Source organism: Oscarella lobularis, chromosome 5 (assembly GCF_947507565.1).
Source record: "Oscarella lobularis chromosome 5, ooOscLobu1.1, whole genome shotgun sequence".
Classification (NCBI taxonomy): Eukaryota; Metazoa; Porifera; class Homoscleromorpha; order Homosclerophorida; family Oscarellidae; genus Oscarella; species Oscarella lobularis.
Genome location: NC_089179.1, coordinates 1,520,709 through 1,536,806, shown reverse-complemented (window position 1 = coordinate 1,536,806; position 16,098 = coordinate 1,520,709). Strand labels below are relative to the sequence as shown.

General features: G+C 47.8%; 9 protein-coding genes across 12 annotated transcripts; 5 read left to right on the top strand and 4 right to left on the bottom strand.

Moving 5' to 3' along the window:
• The first annotated feature begins 3 nt into the window (after positions 1-3).
• On the top strand, positions 4-1,920 carry LOC136187262 (pseudouridylate synthase RPUSD4, mitochondrial-like). Its single transcript, XM_065974836.1, has 7 exons — positions 4-82; positions 129-173; positions 223-316; positions 370-465; positions 514-548; positions 595-671; positions 724-1,920. The coding sequence occupies exons 1-7, from the start codon at positions 22-24 to the stop codon at positions 1,033-1,035; spliced, it is 720 nt and encodes a 239-aa protein (XP_065830908.1). The 5' UTR covers positions 4-21; the 3' UTR covers positions 1,036-1,920.
• LOC136187245 (uncharacterized) lies at positions 673-5,002 on the bottom strand. Its single transcript, XM_065974815.1, has 10 exons — positions 4,182-5,002; positions 4,018-4,128; positions 3,883-3,946; positions 3,674-3,726; positions 3,403-3,486; positions 3,121-3,213; positions 1,926-3,023; positions 1,694-1,818; positions 1,467-1,558; positions 673-1,407 (listed from the first exon to the last, which is right to left on the bottom strand). Exons 2-10 carry the CDS (start codon positions 4,087-4,089, stop codon positions 1,058-1,060), a joined length of 2,031 nt encoding a protein of 676 aa, XP_065830887.1. The 5' UTR covers positions 4,090-4,128; positions 4,182-5,002; the 3' UTR covers positions 673-1,057.
• LOC136187247 (uncharacterized) lies at positions 2,078-6,687 on the top strand. Of its 4 annotated transcripts, none has more exons than XM_065974818.1 (9): positions 2,078-3,659; positions 3,718-3,974; positions 4,037-4,272; positions 4,335-4,692; positions 4,746-4,788; positions 4,851-5,082; positions 5,151-5,204; positions 5,275-5,670; positions 5,735-6,687. In XM_065974818.1, exons 4-9 carry the CDS (start codon positions 4,625-4,627, stop codon positions 6,421-6,423), a joined length of 1,482 nt encoding a protein of 493 aa, XP_065830890.1. In that variant the 5' UTR covers positions 2,078-3,659; positions 3,718-3,974; positions 4,037-4,272; positions 4,335-4,624; the 3' UTR covers positions 6,424-6,687. The 4 variants fall into 4 exon arrangements, with proteins under 4 accessions (XP_065830890.1, XP_065830892.1, XP_065830891.1 ...); XM_065974820.1 differs by having other exon boundaries at positions 4,037-4,692; positions 5,735-6,432; positions 6,660-6,687; XM_065974819.1 differs by having other exon boundaries at positions 2,078-3,290; positions 4,037-4,692.
• LOC136187263 (meiotic nuclear division protein 1 homolog) lies at positions 6,480-7,799 on the bottom strand. Its single transcript, XM_065974837.1, has 7 exons — positions 7,595-7,799; positions 7,478-7,543; positions 7,366-7,423; positions 7,195-7,310; positions 7,028-7,135; positions 6,816-6,975; positions 6,480-6,757 (listed from the first exon to the last, which is right to left on the bottom strand). The coding sequence occupies exons 1-7, from the start codon at positions 7,595-7,597 to the stop codon at positions 6,651-6,653; spliced, it is 618 nt and encodes a 205-aa protein (XP_065830909.1). The 5' UTR covers positions 7,598-7,799; the 3' UTR covers positions 6,480-6,650.
• Positions 6,995-9,352, top strand: LOC136187252 (developmentally-regulated GTP-binding protein 1-like). Its single transcript, XM_065974826.1, has 12 exons — positions 6,995-7,114; positions 7,166-7,348; positions 7,400-7,740; positions 7,794-7,959; positions 8,014-8,060; positions 8,121-8,274; positions 8,331-8,500; positions 8,552-8,682; positions 8,739-8,793; positions 8,846-8,958; positions 9,014-9,139; positions 9,197-9,352. Exons 3-12 carry the CDS (start codon positions 7,702-7,704, stop codon positions 9,294-9,296), a joined length of 1,101 nt encoding a protein of 366 aa, XP_065830898.1. The 5' UTR covers positions 6,995-7,114; positions 7,166-7,348; positions 7,400-7,701; the 3' UTR covers positions 9,297-9,352.
• Positions 9,353-10,012: 660 nt separating this feature from the next.
• Positions 10,013-12,200, top strand: LOC136187251 (serine/threonine-protein kinase NLK-like). The gene is made up of 12 exons (XM_065974825.1): positions 10,013-10,310; positions 10,366-10,495; positions 10,559-10,611; positions 10,687-10,793; positions 10,854-11,002; positions 11,054-11,117; positions 11,174-11,361; positions 11,420-11,506; positions 11,580-11,703; positions 11,762-11,836; positions 11,889-11,979; positions 12,032-12,200. Exons 1-12 carry the CDS (start codon positions 10,141-10,143, stop codon positions 12,078-12,080), a joined length of 1,287 nt encoding a protein of 428 aa, XP_065830897.1. The 5' UTR covers positions 10,013-10,140; the 3' UTR covers positions 12,081-12,200.
• Positions 12,130-13,808, bottom strand: LOC136187254 (malate dehydrogenase, mitochondrial-like). Its single transcript, XM_065974828.1, has 9 exons — positions 13,674-13,808; positions 13,497-13,620; positions 13,241-13,442; positions 13,079-13,183; positions 12,965-13,028; positions 12,735-12,911; positions 12,501-12,656; positions 12,376-12,444; positions 12,130-12,316 (listed from the first exon to the last, which is right to left on the bottom strand). The coding sequence occupies exons 1-9, from the start codon at positions 13,743-13,745 to the stop codon at positions 12,260-12,262; spliced, it is 1,026 nt and encodes a 341-aa protein (XP_065830900.1). The 5' UTR covers positions 13,746-13,808; the 3' UTR covers positions 12,130-12,259.
• On the top strand, positions 13,784-15,496 carry LOC136187259 (serine/threonine/tyrosine-interacting-like protein 1). Its single transcript, XM_065974832.1, has 9 exons — positions 13,784-13,915; positions 13,969-14,017; positions 14,075-14,136; positions 14,189-14,285; positions 14,334-14,402; positions 14,448-14,664; positions 14,709-14,797; positions 14,850-14,962; positions 15,015-15,496. Exons 1-9 carry the CDS (start codon positions 13,862-13,864, stop codon positions 15,126-15,128), a joined length of 864 nt encoding a protein of 287 aa, XP_065830904.1. The 5' UTR covers positions 13,784-13,861; the 3' UTR covers positions 15,129-15,496.
• On the bottom strand, positions 15,201-16,069 carry LOC136187264 (peptidyl-tRNA hydrolase 2, mitochondrial-like). Its single transcript, XM_065974838.1, has 5 exons — positions 15,930-16,069; positions 15,798-15,881; positions 15,622-15,743; positions 15,347-15,459; positions 15,201-15,295 (listed from the first exon to the last, which is right to left on the bottom strand). The coding sequence occupies exons 1-5, from the start codon at positions 16,062-16,064 to the stop codon at positions 15,246-15,248; spliced, it is 504 nt and encodes a 167-aa protein (XP_065830910.1). The 5' UTR covers positions 16,065-16,069; the 3' UTR covers positions 15,201-15,245.
• Between the last annotated feature and the right edge of the window lie 29 nt (positions 16,070-16,098).

Here is a 16,098-nt window from a genome sequence, read left to right as displayed (position 1 = left end):
ACGTTACAAATCATAGAAGGGATGAAAACTCTGCGAGGACTTCGTTCCTGGGACGTGCAGTCAGCGGTTCTATTCAAAGATAGTATGAGATTAATCTTCTGTTGGGACAGATCAAAATCTCCTTCTAGAAAACATCGTAGCTCTAAATAAACCGTCGGGACTGTCAGTTCATCGTGAGTAATCGGCACAGAAACGATTTCGCAACGATATTCGTCCTTTTAGCTGGTCCCAGAGTAAAGAATCACGTTCTCGAATACCTGGAAACACTGAAAAACGAATTTAGCGAGCGCCCACAGCTAATTCATAGGCTAGACAAGTAGGCTCACTACACGCCAGCTGAATACAGAGCTTAGATGCATTTTTCGACAGAGACACGAGTGGAATTCTGCTCTTGTCAACACATAAAAAGGCAGCTCGGCTGTTTGCTCAATACTTCCACGATGGTTTTGTGAAGAAGATTTACTGGTAAGCAGCAAATTGAAAAAAGAGGTCATAATGAAATGGGAGGTACAGGGCAATTGCTGTTGGACGTCCAGAACTTTGCCAAGGTACAGAAAAGGAATAATTGAGACGCAGTCTAATAGGTGACATTAGGAAGAGTCATAGCACCAATACAGTACTTGCCCACTCAAAAAGGTTATTACCGTCTATCGGTAGTAAGACATCGCAAGGTGAGAATCAACCGTTTGTTTGTTTTATTTCTAGTAGTTCTTTCTCTTGCAGGGTCAAAAAATGTCAGTGACTGATTATCAGCAATTGGCATTTTCGTCCGACTGTTGCCTTTTGGAGCTGAGTCCGATCACAGGACACAAACACCAACTTCGAGTCCACGCGTCTCAGATCCTTCGCTGTCCCATATTGGGTGACTCTAAGTACGGTAGCGCCCCTGTCACCAGCAGACAAACGCCACTTCATCTTCACGCCAAACAAATAACAGTCAAAAGCTATTACGGAATGGGAAGAGATCTAATCGTTACAGCACCGCTACCGAATTATTTTACTAATACGATAATACGCGAGGGACTCTACAACTAAAAGAGTAACACGCCAAAGTCATTTACAGTGATACAGGACCGTGGAAAGAGTCGGCGGACTTTTTACGTTGCAGCTGCCTTCCTCTGACACTCCGTCGTCTCGCCGTGCCGTCATCATACTGAGAACTTCGTTGCATCATCTGCAGTTCTTCTATGACGTTGGCACTCCATTCGCTGATCGAAGCCGGACAGACGACAGTCGGACTGGGACTTCGGCACTCGTCCGTCATCTCGTCATTTGTTGCGTCAGCAGCGTCATCGTCGTCATTGTTGTCTTGGCTGTCTTGCTTCGTGCGAATGAAACCAAAGCGCACGTGCCGTCGTGGTTGCTCGTCTTTTTTCTTCTTGAGAGACGAGAGGAGGTCGTCAGCACCTGTGGGGAAACGTACTAATGTATTACGAAAAGGGAACGTCGTTGTCGTCGCGTCTTACCGGTAAAGCTGCATCGTTTCGACATCTCGTTGAGATAGGCCGTTCTCTCGTCTGGTCGTATCAGCTTGACCATCTCTTGTCGCATGTGCCATCTATGTAATGCAAATCGAATTGAATATTTTAGCTGACGTGCGACGCCTCTATCAGGAATCGATCGGGGAATCGATTGAGGTCAAAACAAACATTCTTCTTCCTAGCACCTGGACGGAAGGGATTATGTCGTTTACCTTGCGCCGCGAAACAGCAAACGCGCTCGTCGCGCCATGGCAGCGAGATCGGCTTCTCCGTTGTCGTACAGCGCAATGATGTCCTGAAATTCGCGAAATTGAACCTCTCCTATGCATTTTCTCGCCTAAAAAAGAAAGAAAGATAAATACCATATGTGTCATTCTACTCCGGCTTGACTAATGGGATCAGATCTAGAACAAATGCACTGCAACCATGTGTCAATGTTTATACCTCGTCGAGAAATTCCTCTCGTTCTTCCTCATAATTTACGTTTCCCTTGTCGACGACGGCGTACAGATCGCCGCAATCGCCGGCGGCAAAGTGGCGAACGATTTTCGAATAGTGCGTTCTCGGCTTTCCGGACGAAACGGGTTTCACGTGTATCTCGCCCGAATCGTTGTCCTCCATGCCGGAATCGTCGTCTTGATCGCGAACTGTCTGATATTGGGGCTCCAACGGTTCGTAGATTTCCTCGTCCGATGCCGCTGGACTCTCGACGACGGCGGCGACGTTGTGGGAATTCTCCTCTCTCAGTTTCATCTCCGTTGGTATCACCGTGCCGCCGACTTTCTTGACGTCGTCTTTCACGTTCATCTCTTCGTACGCCGCCGGATAGTCGACGTCGTCTTCGGAAATTTTGGGAATATTTGAAAAACTTCTGTAGAGAGCCGACCGCGGCAAGCGCTGTGGCGGCACCTGATATTGAAGCGACGGCACCGACGTCGATCTCGCCATCCTGCAATAGCCGCTGTCAGGCGACTCGAGACTCGAGCTCAGACTTGAGCTGGCACTCGATCTGGGTATTTGATAATGGCCAGTGACCGGCGTGGTTTGGCTATCGTAGTCGGCGTAGTCGGCGTAGTAGCCGTAGTCGGACGTGAAGCTGGCACTGGAAGAAATTTCGCTCGGAGCGCGAATGTTTAGAGAATAGGGCGGCGATCGTCTGCTCGACGGAACGTCGTATTCCATCGCTTTCGCTTCGGCGTCGAGAAAGCGAGCGGTCGACGGCGGAAGGTGGCGTCCGCTGGCGACTTTTTCGTAAGCGTGCTGCTCCTGCTGTTTTTGCTTGGCGCTTTTTGATCCCTTTTTACTCAGACTCATGAGATGGTGAATTTTCGCTTGATTTCGAGCGAGTGCCGACTCGATTGAGACCTTCAACGCTTCGCTGACGTATTGGATGATGGTGATGTCGTGGCTGGCGATGACGACGCAGTCGTTTCGTTTCGTTTTGGGATTCAGAATTTTCATCGCGAGGAAATGGTCGCCCTCGACTTCCGTCGCGTGGCAAAAGCTGCTAATAGCCTCAGTTCTCGACAGAGCGTAGACTTTCTAAAAACAACAAAAAACACGGTAAGGCTGCGGCTGATCTGTCGCCCGACGACCTTATTAGCAGAGCCAACAAGGCGGGAAAGGAGGAAGGATCTACCTTTCTTGCCTGATCCGTTACGTGTATCCACTGATCGGATATCCAGAGCAGTTTAGGCGGACCGCCTTTGCTAGAGATTGACTGCAAGCCGTCCTGGGAAAAGCGAAAGACAAAAAGTCACCGACTCGGAGCGAAATTCGATTTCGTTTGTTGTTTGTGGAAGAGCGGAGGTATCATTATAAGTATGGGAAGTAGTTAAGGATAAATCGGCTCGTACTGGGCTCGATTGGACGGCGGGGAGCTCGATTAATCAGTTCTCTTCGCTTCCTAAAGGTCCTTTACCTGTGCGCGTTCAATGAATTCCAAGAGTTCTGATCGGCTGCCAGGTGCCGTCCAGTCCTTCACGGCTTCCACGGTGCCAAGATACTAGAGTAAACACTAAGCTATCGATCGCGCGGTTTTTTCGCGATTATGTATGCAAGGACAAAAGATTTTTGCGCACGCACGAAGCGACCGCTTTTACGCGCGCAACAGTCGATGGGGCCATGCGCTAACCAAATAGGGAACCCCAATGCAATTATCAGCGAGAGATAACAATTGTTCGTTCTCTCACCCGAACTGGCCACCATCGAGACTCTTTGAGATATTTGCTCTTAGGTCTGCCGCCTGGGGGAAAGAAAGACGAACATTAGCCCGGTCGGTCGAAGGGTTTTGCTGGTCGCGTGGGAGTGGGAAAGAGTGCAAATTTTATGAATCGTTGCTCCTCTGCCACCTCTGCTATTGCGTTCGAGCGGAAGACGCCGTCAAGTTGGCATTCTCTACCTTTGGGTTTCAACTTCAAGGTGAGCCATCGTTCGTTCGCCATTTCGGCCGCCTTCTTGCTCGCCTGTCAGGCGCACGTCACAATAAGCGGCGTAAGCGCGATCAACGAAAGATTTGACGCGGCCGAATGTTCACCTGTCGTTTGAACATCCAGGACGCCATCGAGGCGGTGAAGGGAATGCTCGCGGATCTGCCTCTTGAAGTCATCCACTCACTTACACAATCACGGAGAGAATGGGCAACCAGCTGAAGGGCGGCCTAATTTTATGCCTGACAAGAGGGCCAATTTAATTACGCACAATTTGGCCGACACGTGCGGGTGGCCTGCGCGATCAGTGACCACTTCCGCCAGCACGCGCGGCTGCCGCCTCGTGCAGCGAAACGAAGCCGGTGCAAGGAGCGCGTAGACGACGAAATGATATTATGTCGCTATGTATCTTTTTCTGCTGTAGTGTCTGGTCGTCTCAGGGGTGCGCATCGAGGGGAGTCGCGTGAGATCGTTGTCGGTTGCCTTGGCTATATGCACGCTCTAATATTGACCTTTAGAATACGATATCTCATTTTCTCACGAATGCCCGCGCGCTTCTCTTTTTGCCTGCGCGCGTGCGGCACGCGTGCGGCAAAACAACCACAACCCGGAAGTATGCACATACCGGCAATTTGACTCATCCGATCGCAATGTCCTAACGCACGCTATTCGAAAAAACGTGCTTGCTGTAGAAACCTCGTCCGTCACAGCAAAATGTCGGGATCGTTTCGAAAGAAGAGATCGCTAACAAAAGAGCTGATATCCGAGCCGAAAAATTTCGTGTAGGTTTTCTAGAGCCTCCTAAAACGAATTCCCGTCATTTTTTCACCTCCAGCCATCTACAACACGTCGGATTCGATCAGAGAAGCAGTTTCTCCGTACGCGCGCGTCACCGATACGCAGTAAAACCAGACGCTCGACTTTTCGTTTCCGTTTTCAGGTGGACAAACTCGACGCACGATGGAAACAGCTCATCCAATCGCTAAAAAATCGTCAACAAACGCCGAAAACGACGACGACGACAACGACGTCACCGAAACCCGCACCGAAAGTCCGAATAAAGCCCAGTCGCGACGAAACGGATGACGACCGCAGTGCGGCGGCGGCGGCGGCGGCGGCGGCATCACCGCCCCCGCCCCCGCCCCCGCCCCCGCCGGAAGCCGATGAAAAACGTAAAAGAAAAGCCGCCCATTAGAAATAGCTAAGAGTTTCTTGTTAATATTAATTCTGTCGTCGTTAGCTGAAACGCCGCCGCCGTCGTCGGAGTCGTCGGAGTCGACTTCCGCGGACGAGGGTAAGAAATGAACTCATTGTTTTCTTTTTCTATAGCGAGATCGCTCTTCCGGGATTTGTTTCCCATGCAGATTCTATAGGCGCGTGTCTTTCGTCGAACGAGAAATTTCGTTTGTCCGTTATATGGAATCTTCTGACGAACGACGACGCTTCGGCTCGCGACGTCGTCGATGAACGATACGCCGAAAAGATTCGCGCTCTGGAGGCGGAGGTCGGTCAATTGATAGGAGACGTCGGGGAGCTGAGCAGCGCTAAGGAGCAGCTCGATCATCAGATACGAAATCTCGAGGCGGAAAATGCGGCCGTGCGGTCGCAGTGTGCCGCGTTGAAGCAGGAAAATATGTCGCTAACTAAGCAGTATGGGCAATTGAGAACGGCCAAGGAGGACGTCGATAAGAAAGCTGAGGTCATGGTCAAAACAATGGACATGAATAGCGACGATTTCGAATTCAATGGCGATTTTTCTGGTGAAATTTAAACCTTGTCGCGTTCAACGTGGTGGGGGTTGGATTTCTTTTTGGTTTTCTGTAGGCGAGGCTTTGGCTATTCGTGCGACGTGGTGCGGCGCGTTTGTTACTCTGCACAAGATTCGGTCGGAATCTCGTCTCGACTTGGCCGCATCTGCTCAACTCGGTCATCCATGCATCGTTTCCATATTCGGCTTTCTTTCGTGTCCGCCGCCAGAAGAGCTCTTTGTCGTCGTGGAAACAACGGAAGGTAGTCTCGGCGAGGTCATCGGCGTCGCATTGGATTCCGATCGCTATTTGACGAAGAGGGAGCAGATCGACTTGGCAATGGACTGCGCCGCCGGGACAGCCTATCTGCACGCAATTCCCAAACGCGTGCACGGAAATCTGTCCACGCGAACCATCTACGTGACGACCTACCTCACGGCGAAACTGAGCCTCGTCAAGGAAGAGGGAGAGGGCGACGAAGAAAGGAAATCAATTCAAAGCGAGTTACACGATTTGGGCGCGGTGCTCGCTGAACTGATATCGGGGCTCCAGTCGGATAACACGTCTGACATGATGGATATCATAACGGATTCCAAATTGAAGCACGTGTGCTTGAGCTTGCTCGCTCCCTCCGAGCCGATCGGCGCCGGGGAAGCCAGGACGTTGCTTTGCGAGCAGACGAAGGCGTCTCGTTACCAGCGCTGTGCGACGCGACGGATGATCAAGTGGAGTAGCGGCGAGGAAAAAGTGGCGTTCATGGAATGAGTTGGCAAGGTAGTAGAAGCGCTTAGACGGGTTCACACGCTCATACACACGCACTGGTGGCTTCGGGCGCCAGTCAAGTTAGATATAGGAACATTAGCGACGGGTTATTACTCTCTTATCCCCCTCTTCTCGTAATCATACTATTTTTGCACGGCAGTACTACTATTAGAATGAGCAGTTACTGAGTAATAGTGTTTCTTGTTTCTAAGTGGATTTTGTTATTGTTGTTATTCGAGGTAATCGAAGTCTGCTGGAACTCCGTAATTCTTGTCGATGTCTTTGCCCTCTATGCCGAACTTTTTCTTGCACCACGACTTAATGCCGAAGACGTTGTCTGAAGCCGTAAGAAACGCGTGACCTTTTCCTTTGTTTGAATGGAGGGGGGGATTTACCTGTCCATCGATTCGCTGCTTCTTTAGCGACGCTCGTTCCGTTCTCTTTCTCTTTCAGAACTTCCGGGTCGAGATCTTTGTATTTCTCGACTTCCGCTTTCAATTTGGCCTCCTCGGCTTTTGCCAGTGCCAAATCCTTTAGAACCTGCGCTCTGTTCTCCTGCAACGAAAAGAAGTCTTCTGCACACTCATGTGCATCATGTATGATATACCGTTTGATCTTTTCCTCGTCGTGCTTTTACTAGGAGAGCATCGTTGTTGGCCTTTCTCTTTTTCAATCCCTCAATTTGCTGAGTAAGGTCAGATAGTTTTCTTTTTCTCTACCAAAACGATTGCATGCCAAATTTCAGGTGAAAGAGCTCTCTCTCTCTCTTTTTACAGCGTGCAAAGCTTTGCTAGGGAATGCCCAGAAATAATTCGACGTTCCGATTCTCTCTGAGTCGACCATGCTGTCGTCGACCAAACTCTGAAGAACGTCTTTCACCGTCATAGAAGCTACCCCCAGGGAACTTTAGTTCAAACAAACGAAAAATGTTTGTGTTTTTCTCACTTATTCCTTTCTCTTTTTGACCCATTTTTTCTAGCTCTTTCAATTGGAAAAAGTCTTTCTGCAAAGTCGAGACGTCGTTTTATGGTCTGCGAGTGCCTAATTCCGACTGTACTTTCTCGAAAAATAGCTCCATCAGCCGAGTGCGCTTCTCTTCCAGGCTGAGGCCCTTCTTACGAGACTAAGAACGACAAAGAACTGCGAAAGCAAGCGCGTTTCATTCAAAGCGTACCATGATGCGACGGGGAAAGAGTTTCACGCGTATTTCCGAACAAGTTGCGCGCGCGTGTGATTTCCCGGAGTCGATTTGTTGGAGTGCTCGATTCTCGCGACGAAACGATGAGCGTTTTGGACAGAATAACCGAGATAGAAGCCGAAGTGCGTCCAGACATACGATGGAAAAAAGAAATTAACCGGGAGCCCCTTCGCAGATGGCTCGCACCCAGAAGAACAAGGCGACGGCCTTTCATCTTGGAATGCTCAAAGCTCGTCTGGCGAAACTTCGACGCGAATTAATAACGCCGAAAGGCGGCGGCGGCGGTACGGGCGAGGGATTCGACGTAGCGAAAACGGGAGACGCGAGAATCGGATTCGTCGGTAAGAAAAAGGGAGATAGGATATATTTTTTAATAATTACTGACGAATGCGCAGGCTTTCCGTCTGTGGGAAAGTCGACTCTGATGACCAACTTGGCTGGGGTAGGTTAGAACATCAAATGAGGGCGGATCTTCATTTGTACGTCTCTCTTCGATTCATAGGTGTACTCTGAAGTGGGTTCTTACGAATTCACGACTTTGACTACTGTTCCTGGCGTTATTCGATACAAGGGAGCGAAAATACAACTGCTCGATCTGCCTGGTATCATCGAAGGGGCAAAGGACGGAAAGGGACGGGGCAGGCAAGTCATTGCCGGTAAGGGGCGCGAGATTTTAGATCTCTTAGCGTTATTATGGGTATTCTGTTTCTAGTGGCTCGGACTTGCAGCTTGATTTTTATTGTTTTGGATGTGCTAAAACCGTTGCATGATAAGCGCGTGATCGAACGGGAATTGGAGGGGTTTGGAATTCGACTCAATAAGCTGCCTCCGAATATCTATTTCAAGAAGAAAGACAAAGGAGGAATCAATCTCACGTCATCGGTTTGAGAACGCAATTTATTTATTAAATGGTACAATCGCTTAAAATTTTAGGTGCCCCAATCTAATCTGGAGCCGGACTCAGTAAAGTCGATTCTCTCTGAGTATAAAATTCATAATGCAGATGTGACGTTGCGTTGCGACGCAACTGCTGATGATCTAATTGATGTAATAGAGGGAAACCGGTACTACTACTTACAGTTTCACGTATGTAGATGAAATCTAATAGATTTTTTTCTAGGGTATATGTACCCTGTATCTATGTGCTGAACAAAATAGATCAAATATCAATTGAGGCAAGAAACCGCAGAACGACGTTGTCCTCTTCACCACGATATCGTTGTTTAGGAGTTGGATATCATATACAAGATACCTCACGCCGTCCCAATTTCTGCACATCACAAATGGAATTTTGATGACCTTCTGGAGAAGATGTGGGAATATCTGAATCTAACGAGGATGTAGGAGTAAATGTCTGAAGTGTTACATGTTTGTGTAGGACTCTTTGCGCTTTAGCTATACAAAACCCAAAGGCCAGCTACCAGACTATGCAGCGCCTGTCGTTCTCAACTCAGCCAAGGGAACTACAGTCGAAATGTTTTGCAATTCTCTTCACAAAAGCATAATGAAAGAATTCAAACAGTAAGATTGGCGTACGCATATATTATTTATTTATTTATTTATTTCACTAATTATTAGTGCATTGGTATGGGGAATGTCCGTGAAGCACAATCCCCAAAAAGTCGGAAAAGATCACGCTCTAATGGACGAGGACGTCGTTCAAGTTACTAAGAAATAAGACATCTCGTTCTCTCTCTCTCTTTTCATAGAAAATCGAGAATGGTGTCAATCAAATCCAGCTTACCCGCGCGTTTAAAAGCATCGAGCAGAACGCCGACAGTAGCCTCTTGTCCCTTCTGTCGAATCCACTTCGTTAGCATCTGCGTTCCCTGCTCTTCGGAATTTCTATAATTATCCGCCTCGAAATTTTCAATTTGCCCCGGAGAAAACCCGAGAAAACGCGCAGTCTTTTTCCATTGACCCAGGTGAGGCGCTATCTCGCGGACGAGTTTATCGTCGACGACTTTGCTACGATACTGTTTCCTTTTCTCGTCTCTTCGTTCCCCGGACGACGACGTTCCCGTCGAATTCTCGAGAATTTTCGACGCCAAATGAGCCTGTGACGAGTCCTTGAGACACCGTACGAAGGAGTCGACGACGCGTTGACCTTTTCCCGTGTTGATTTCTTTTTGCGGTAAGTATTCGAGTAACAAACGATCGATTTTGTCGGCGCGCGTCATCGAATCGGGTCCCTCGTTCAATTTGTGATATTCCTCGACGCCGAGTAGCTGTCGTCGATATAGGGCGTCGATGAACGCCTTACAGACGGATAGCCGATCGTGAAGAAAGGCGAAATGAGGTCGTATCGCTCTCTCCCAAACGACTGCGGACATGTTACGTTTATCTAACGCGAGCGTCGCCTGCGTCATCATGACAAAGATCCGGGCGCCGCTACTACCGTGCGCATAGTAACCGCCACCGCTCGATGGCGGTACTTCGCTGATTCCTTACTATTTCCTCGTCGCGCGACGAATGGACCCTTCTATCTGAACGCGACAACTCCAATCGAAACGCAACGACCAATGGCAACCCTCGCACCGCCCTCAATCCTCCCCTTTTCCTCCAAATCGGCATCGACGAAAAGCACGTGTCCGCTCAGCTCGAGCGATTCGTCGCCTTTCGGCGCGAATTCCGCCGCCGGCGACGATAATCTCGATCATCCGATCGGCTTCGGCTCGTTCGGCGTCGTCTGGTAGGCTCGCGCGTTCGCGGGGTCGCGTTTTTCGATCGGCGATTCCGCATTCCAGGGCGGTCACCAATCCGCGCACGGGACGTCAAGTCGCGCTGAAGAAGATGACGCACGTTTTCGATACTCTCGTCGCGTCGAAACGCGTTCTGCGCGAACTTCGAATGCTCTTCTTTTTCGAAAACGAGAACGTGAGTACAGCCCCCTTTTCGCGGCGCTCGCTCCACGTGCACGAATGGGCGTGGTCTTCGCAGGTACTCGGTGCAATTGACATCGTCAAGCCTTTGAGTTCTCTTTTCGACGAAGTGTATCCTTTCTTGATTAAATTTCGTCTTCTTCTTTGGCGTTTTGCTCCTTAATTCGAAATTTTAATATTTATTAGCTACGTGATAACTGAATTGATGGATACCGATTTGCATCGAATCATCGTTTCGGCATCCCCGCTGACTGAATCGCACGTCAAATTGTTCCTCTATCAGATTCTTCGAGGTGCATTAATTAAATTAATAATTAAGATTGGTTTATTTAATTATTTATTTTCGTTAACAGGTATGAGATACCTTCACTCGGCCGGCATTCTCCACCGAGATCTCAAACCCGGAAATCTGCTCGTGAACGGAAATTCGCTTTTGAAAATATGTGACTTTGGTTTGGCGCGAATGGCTGATCCGGATCCAAGCATTTACATGACGCAGGAGGTAAATGAAAAAATCTAACCAATAAAAGATATTCTATTTCTAATTTTTTAGGTGGTCACTCAGTATTACAGAGCGCCAGAACTTCTTGTTGGATCGCCGCACTACGATGCTGCAAGTAAGTCTAAATCGCAAGAGAAATATAAATTTTCTGGACACGTTTTTCTTCGCTAGTTGATGTCTGGTCAATTGGCTGCATTTTTGCCGAAATGCTGGGTAGGGAGATTTTGTTTCAGGCTCCTGCTCCCATGTTGCAAGTGGAGAAGATATTGGATTTGGTGGGAACGCCAACGGAGGAAGAGCTGTCCCATGCAAATGCGTGTCCAGAAGCAAAAGCCCACGTCTTGTCGCAAAAGAAAGAGGTAAAAGAGGCTATTGTAGATTAGATTACCTTTATTTAATTTTTTCGTTTTATTTTAGTCTTGCATGTCAAAATTGTACAATTTGTCGTCAAATGCCACCCACGAAGCAGTGCATTTGCTGTGTCAATTCTTGGTATTTGATCCAGTGAGATAGACCCTTTCTTCCCAGTTCAGGAAACGAAGTAATTTTTTCTCCCTATATCTGTTTGTTCATCCAGACCAAGCGCATTAGCTGTGCTGATGCCCTGTCTCATCCCTATCTCGATGAAGGCGGACTATATTATCATAACACTCTATGCTCCTGTTGCAGGACGTCTAGAGGAGTCAGATTCTATTCCAAAAGTAAGAGAACATTTTGCAGCTTGGCCTGTGTCTGTTCGTCTGATAGATGTGCCCTTAGATCTAGAGCCAGCAAGTCGGTATTTATTTGACTCAACCTATGAGGATAACTTGGCCTATATCAGTTCAGTGAGAAGTAAGTCCTTTTGCTTATATGGGGAAGTCTCCTCTGATGTAATGGGCTTCAGGTGAACTGCACCGTCTCATAATGGAAGTCAATCCAAATGAGAATCCCTTGTACATCAATCCAGAGTCGACTGTCTTTGGCTGCTTTACTAGGTACGCACGCATCTAGCAATCTATCCCATCTGAAGTCTCTCAATGCCTTCAGGTCTGTTCCCGGTAAAAGTCCTGATTTTTTTCAGGCCTCCACGACCTGACAGGTTGTGCGTTCGTGTGAGGAAACTGACCGAAAGCGAAACTATATGGCAATGCTGCACTTTGGGTTGAATTGAGTGGGGGAAAAGTGACGAAATATATAAGACATGGACATCCACGAACACTCGCACAACCACACCAACAAACTAAAATCAAACTAAGGTAGTCCACATAACGGCGTCTACTGCTTGACAAAGGCTTCCCCTTTTGCAATGTTCTTCTGCAATTCAGGTATGAGCTGAAACAAATGACGCAGTCAAGTGCTTTTGGTTTTATAGAGAAACGCAATTGCTTCACCTCCTTCAATTTCTGAGCTTCAAAGTCGCTGAGCTTTCCTATTCCAAGATTTTCCTCCACTCCATTGGGCTGCATCCCATTCAAAAAGTCAATGAATGAGTCAATCAACGAAATCAATATTTTACCCCGAATCGTATCGGTGTAGCAAAGTACTTCACGTCCGGATGGACGTTGGACTCCACGAAGGCACATTCAATGACGTTCTCCTTTCCATTGAGTGCCTCTAGAATGGAAGTGACAAACCTAACTCCAGCAAAAGCCATGGATAGCGTCGCTGAGCCCTGAAGAAGGTAGAGAGAGAGAGAGAGAGAGAGAGAGAGAGATACACAAGTTGGCTCTTCTTGCGGATGCTTTCTTACAGTTCCTGCTTTTGCTTCAACTACCTCGGTCCCGGCGTTCTGTATGCGTGAAGTAAGCGCTTCAATTTCCGCCGCTTCGAATGAAAGGCTGGGATTGGCTTGTGAGAGCAACGGCAGAATGGTGATTCCGGAGTGTCCACCAATCACGGGCACAGACACGTCTTGTGGATCAACATTCTTCACATCTCAACATCAGATCATCTTTAGACATACATAGCAAACTAAATTACCTTTAGTAGACCAGAAACAAAAGTGCTTGATCTCACAATGTCAAGTGTTGTTACACCCAATATCCTTAGAAGAAGAATAGCAGACCAAAACCATATATATGGACTTATAACTACTTTCTGGGATCGTAGGCTTTAGCGTTTTTGAACACTTCGGCAGTAATTGGTACTGTGCTATTCACCGGATTTGAAATGATGCACATTATAGCTTTCGGGCAAGTACTACAGTACACGTCACATTATCAAGCAACGCCATACACGCGAGTGCGAGCGCCGCACTTAGCCGACGTTTCGGTGAGCTGTCTCACAATGGACGCGTTCGTGTTGAAAAGATCGTCGCGCGTCATGCCGGGTTTTCTGGGCACGCCGGCCGGAATGGCGACGATGTCGGCGCCGTCCAGCGCTTTGGGGAGCTGTTCTAAGCCCTGATGGTAAGTGACGCGGGCCGGCGTGTTCACGTGACTCAAATCAGCGGCGACACCTTCATAAAAACCTAGCTCCTGACTCCTGTCTCTGCGCATCACTGCTCTCTTACCGGCCGTGTTGACGATGTCGTACAGGGCTAGATCGCCCACGAGAGGCGACTGCTTCAAGAGAAGAGCCATCGGCTGACCGATTCCGCCCGAAGCGCCGAGAAGAGCGACTTTCGCCGCGTCGCGCTGCGCACGTGGAGAAATCGATCGTACGCGCTTCTGAATGCGCTCTATCTTGCCTTGAGAGACGTCGAAAACGTTCGAGCGTGCCGAGCGAAACCGTTTCGCGATGCGAGACGAGCGAGAAACATCTTGGATTCGAGTGCTAGTAGTGTGAGAGCACTTGAGTAAAGGGCTAAAGGCTCGATGTAATTTTGCGCATGCGCCTACGATGTCATAGCAGCGGCGGAAAGCGAAGTCTGTAATCATGGCTTGTATTGCGCTGTGCGAGCCGACCGAGCTCTATAATTTACTCAATCGTGTAAGTGAGAGCTTTTCGACGTCACAGACACGATCTCGAACCTGTCTCTTCAGTGCAGCGATTATCCGAACGTTAGCGATCCCGAATACGTGCTCTTATTGGGTAAAAGAGTGCCACGTCTTTGAAACAGCAGACGGAACTGCAGATTTTTCCTTCTAGATGCTCGAGATTCGAGAGCGTACGATTTGGATCACGTCATCACAGCGAAGCACGTCAAAAAGGTATAAAATATCTGAAATCTAGTATTTTTATTTGACAGAATGCTTTGTTTAGTCCGACGACGGTTTTCGACTTCCGGTTGGAATTAATTTGGAAACGAAATTGAATTGTATTGTGTATGATGGGAAAACGTCTCTTCTTACCGAATCAAGTTCGTCTAATTAACAATTTCATTTCTTTTTTATTTGTTTTTTACTAGGTCCAGCCGTTGAATGCGCTCAATTACTCTCAGTAAATGGAGTACAGGACCCAGTCAAAGTTCTCAGAGGTACAGTAGATGAAATCAGTATCAATTATTCATCTCTTTTTTTAGGGGGATACGAGAAATTTACTGCTCTGTATCCTTTCCTGAGAACGCAAAAGGTGTCATTCACTCCCAGAGAATTGGATAATTTTCAAGTGCACCCAGTGGAAATTCTACCGGAATTGGTTTATCTCGGCACAAGCAAACAAGCAGCCAATCACACTATGATGTCTAAAATGAAAATCGGAGCATTCCTGTCCTGCCTATCATCTAAGGAAACGAAAAGGTAATCACCTATTCTTCCACGTGCAATTGAATATTTCCCCCAAGGTCAAGGCACACAGAATTCTTTATTGAGATTGAAGATTCAAATGACGCCGACATTAGCCAATACTTTGAGAAGGCTAGTGATTTCATCGGTACAATACGCTCGCAATGAGACGTTGTAGTAAGTGAAATATTCTGCTTCAGATAACCATCTGCAGCAGGGAAGACGAGTGCTGCTATGCGGTGATTATGGCTGGAGCCGCAGTGCTGCGATGCTCCTGGCCTTTCTAATAAGATACAAAAAGTGGACGTTCCAGGTGAAAGTCCATGAACGCTGCTCCGTAGCAAATAGCGATTGTGTTCTTATAGGACGCTCATAGCCACGTGATGAACTGCACGCCGTACATAAAGCCCAATCAAGGATTCATTCGCCAGCTGTCTGAATGGGAAAAAAGATGTCTAGAACCTGAAACCAATCCCTGACTGTAAGAATGCAATGTAGAATGTAACGCCCGTCCCTAAGATTATCATGACACCCGTAAACCATCCGAGCAATAAGTGACGCAAACTTTATTAGCAACGCTCTGCTACAGTTGAAACTCAATACAACTTTAAATGGCCTGTTATTCTGTCGATCAATTGAGCGGGACCTAAACAAAGTACGTGCACCAATGAAGTGGCGCAGTACTTGATCGACTTACCGGGTCCAACGCCGAGAACGGTCTTCGAACCCGCCGCGATTTGAGTGCGTCCCGCATCGCGAATAACGCCTGCCTCTAAGCCCGCTTGTCTCGCTTGAAAAGAAAGCTCGTCTCTATATGAGAAAAGAAGTCACTGAGCTCGCCTTAGAAACAGTAACTCAAAACGTAATGGCAAACAGAAAAAAAGTACATATATATATATATATATATATATATATATATATATATATATTACATTTATTTATTTGTATTTATTAGACAGGCCCTAGTCTTACAATTCCTTTTCGTCCGTTGCCTTGAGAACGACTTTGGCTTGACCGGTCGTTTCCCAGCGACCGAGCGTCTTCGGATCCCGTTTGAGCATTGCCTTGTAGCAATGCAGCGTTGCGTGCGAACACTAAGGTAATTGTTGAGAAAAATTTTGGCGGTCGAAATTTTTCGTTTTTGCCACCTGTGCCGCGACTTTTCCCTTTCCCATTTTCAGATCGTTTCGGACCACTAACACTAACTTATACTCTTCCGTACTCGTCGCGATCTATTTTTTTAATTTGGTTTTCGCGTGAAAAAATTAGGAAGTCCCTGCCTGCCACGCTTTGTCTGTCAAATCGGCGGTAGCAGCAGCAGCGTTAGGTATTTTGCTGGCGTACCCGCGTAGCAGCCATCCCAGACCGAATCCGCAGCCTAGAACGGCTGCAATGTAAGGCCACGAAGCGTCCATACGGGCGAGCGATTCGTGCGAGCACACCCCGGAT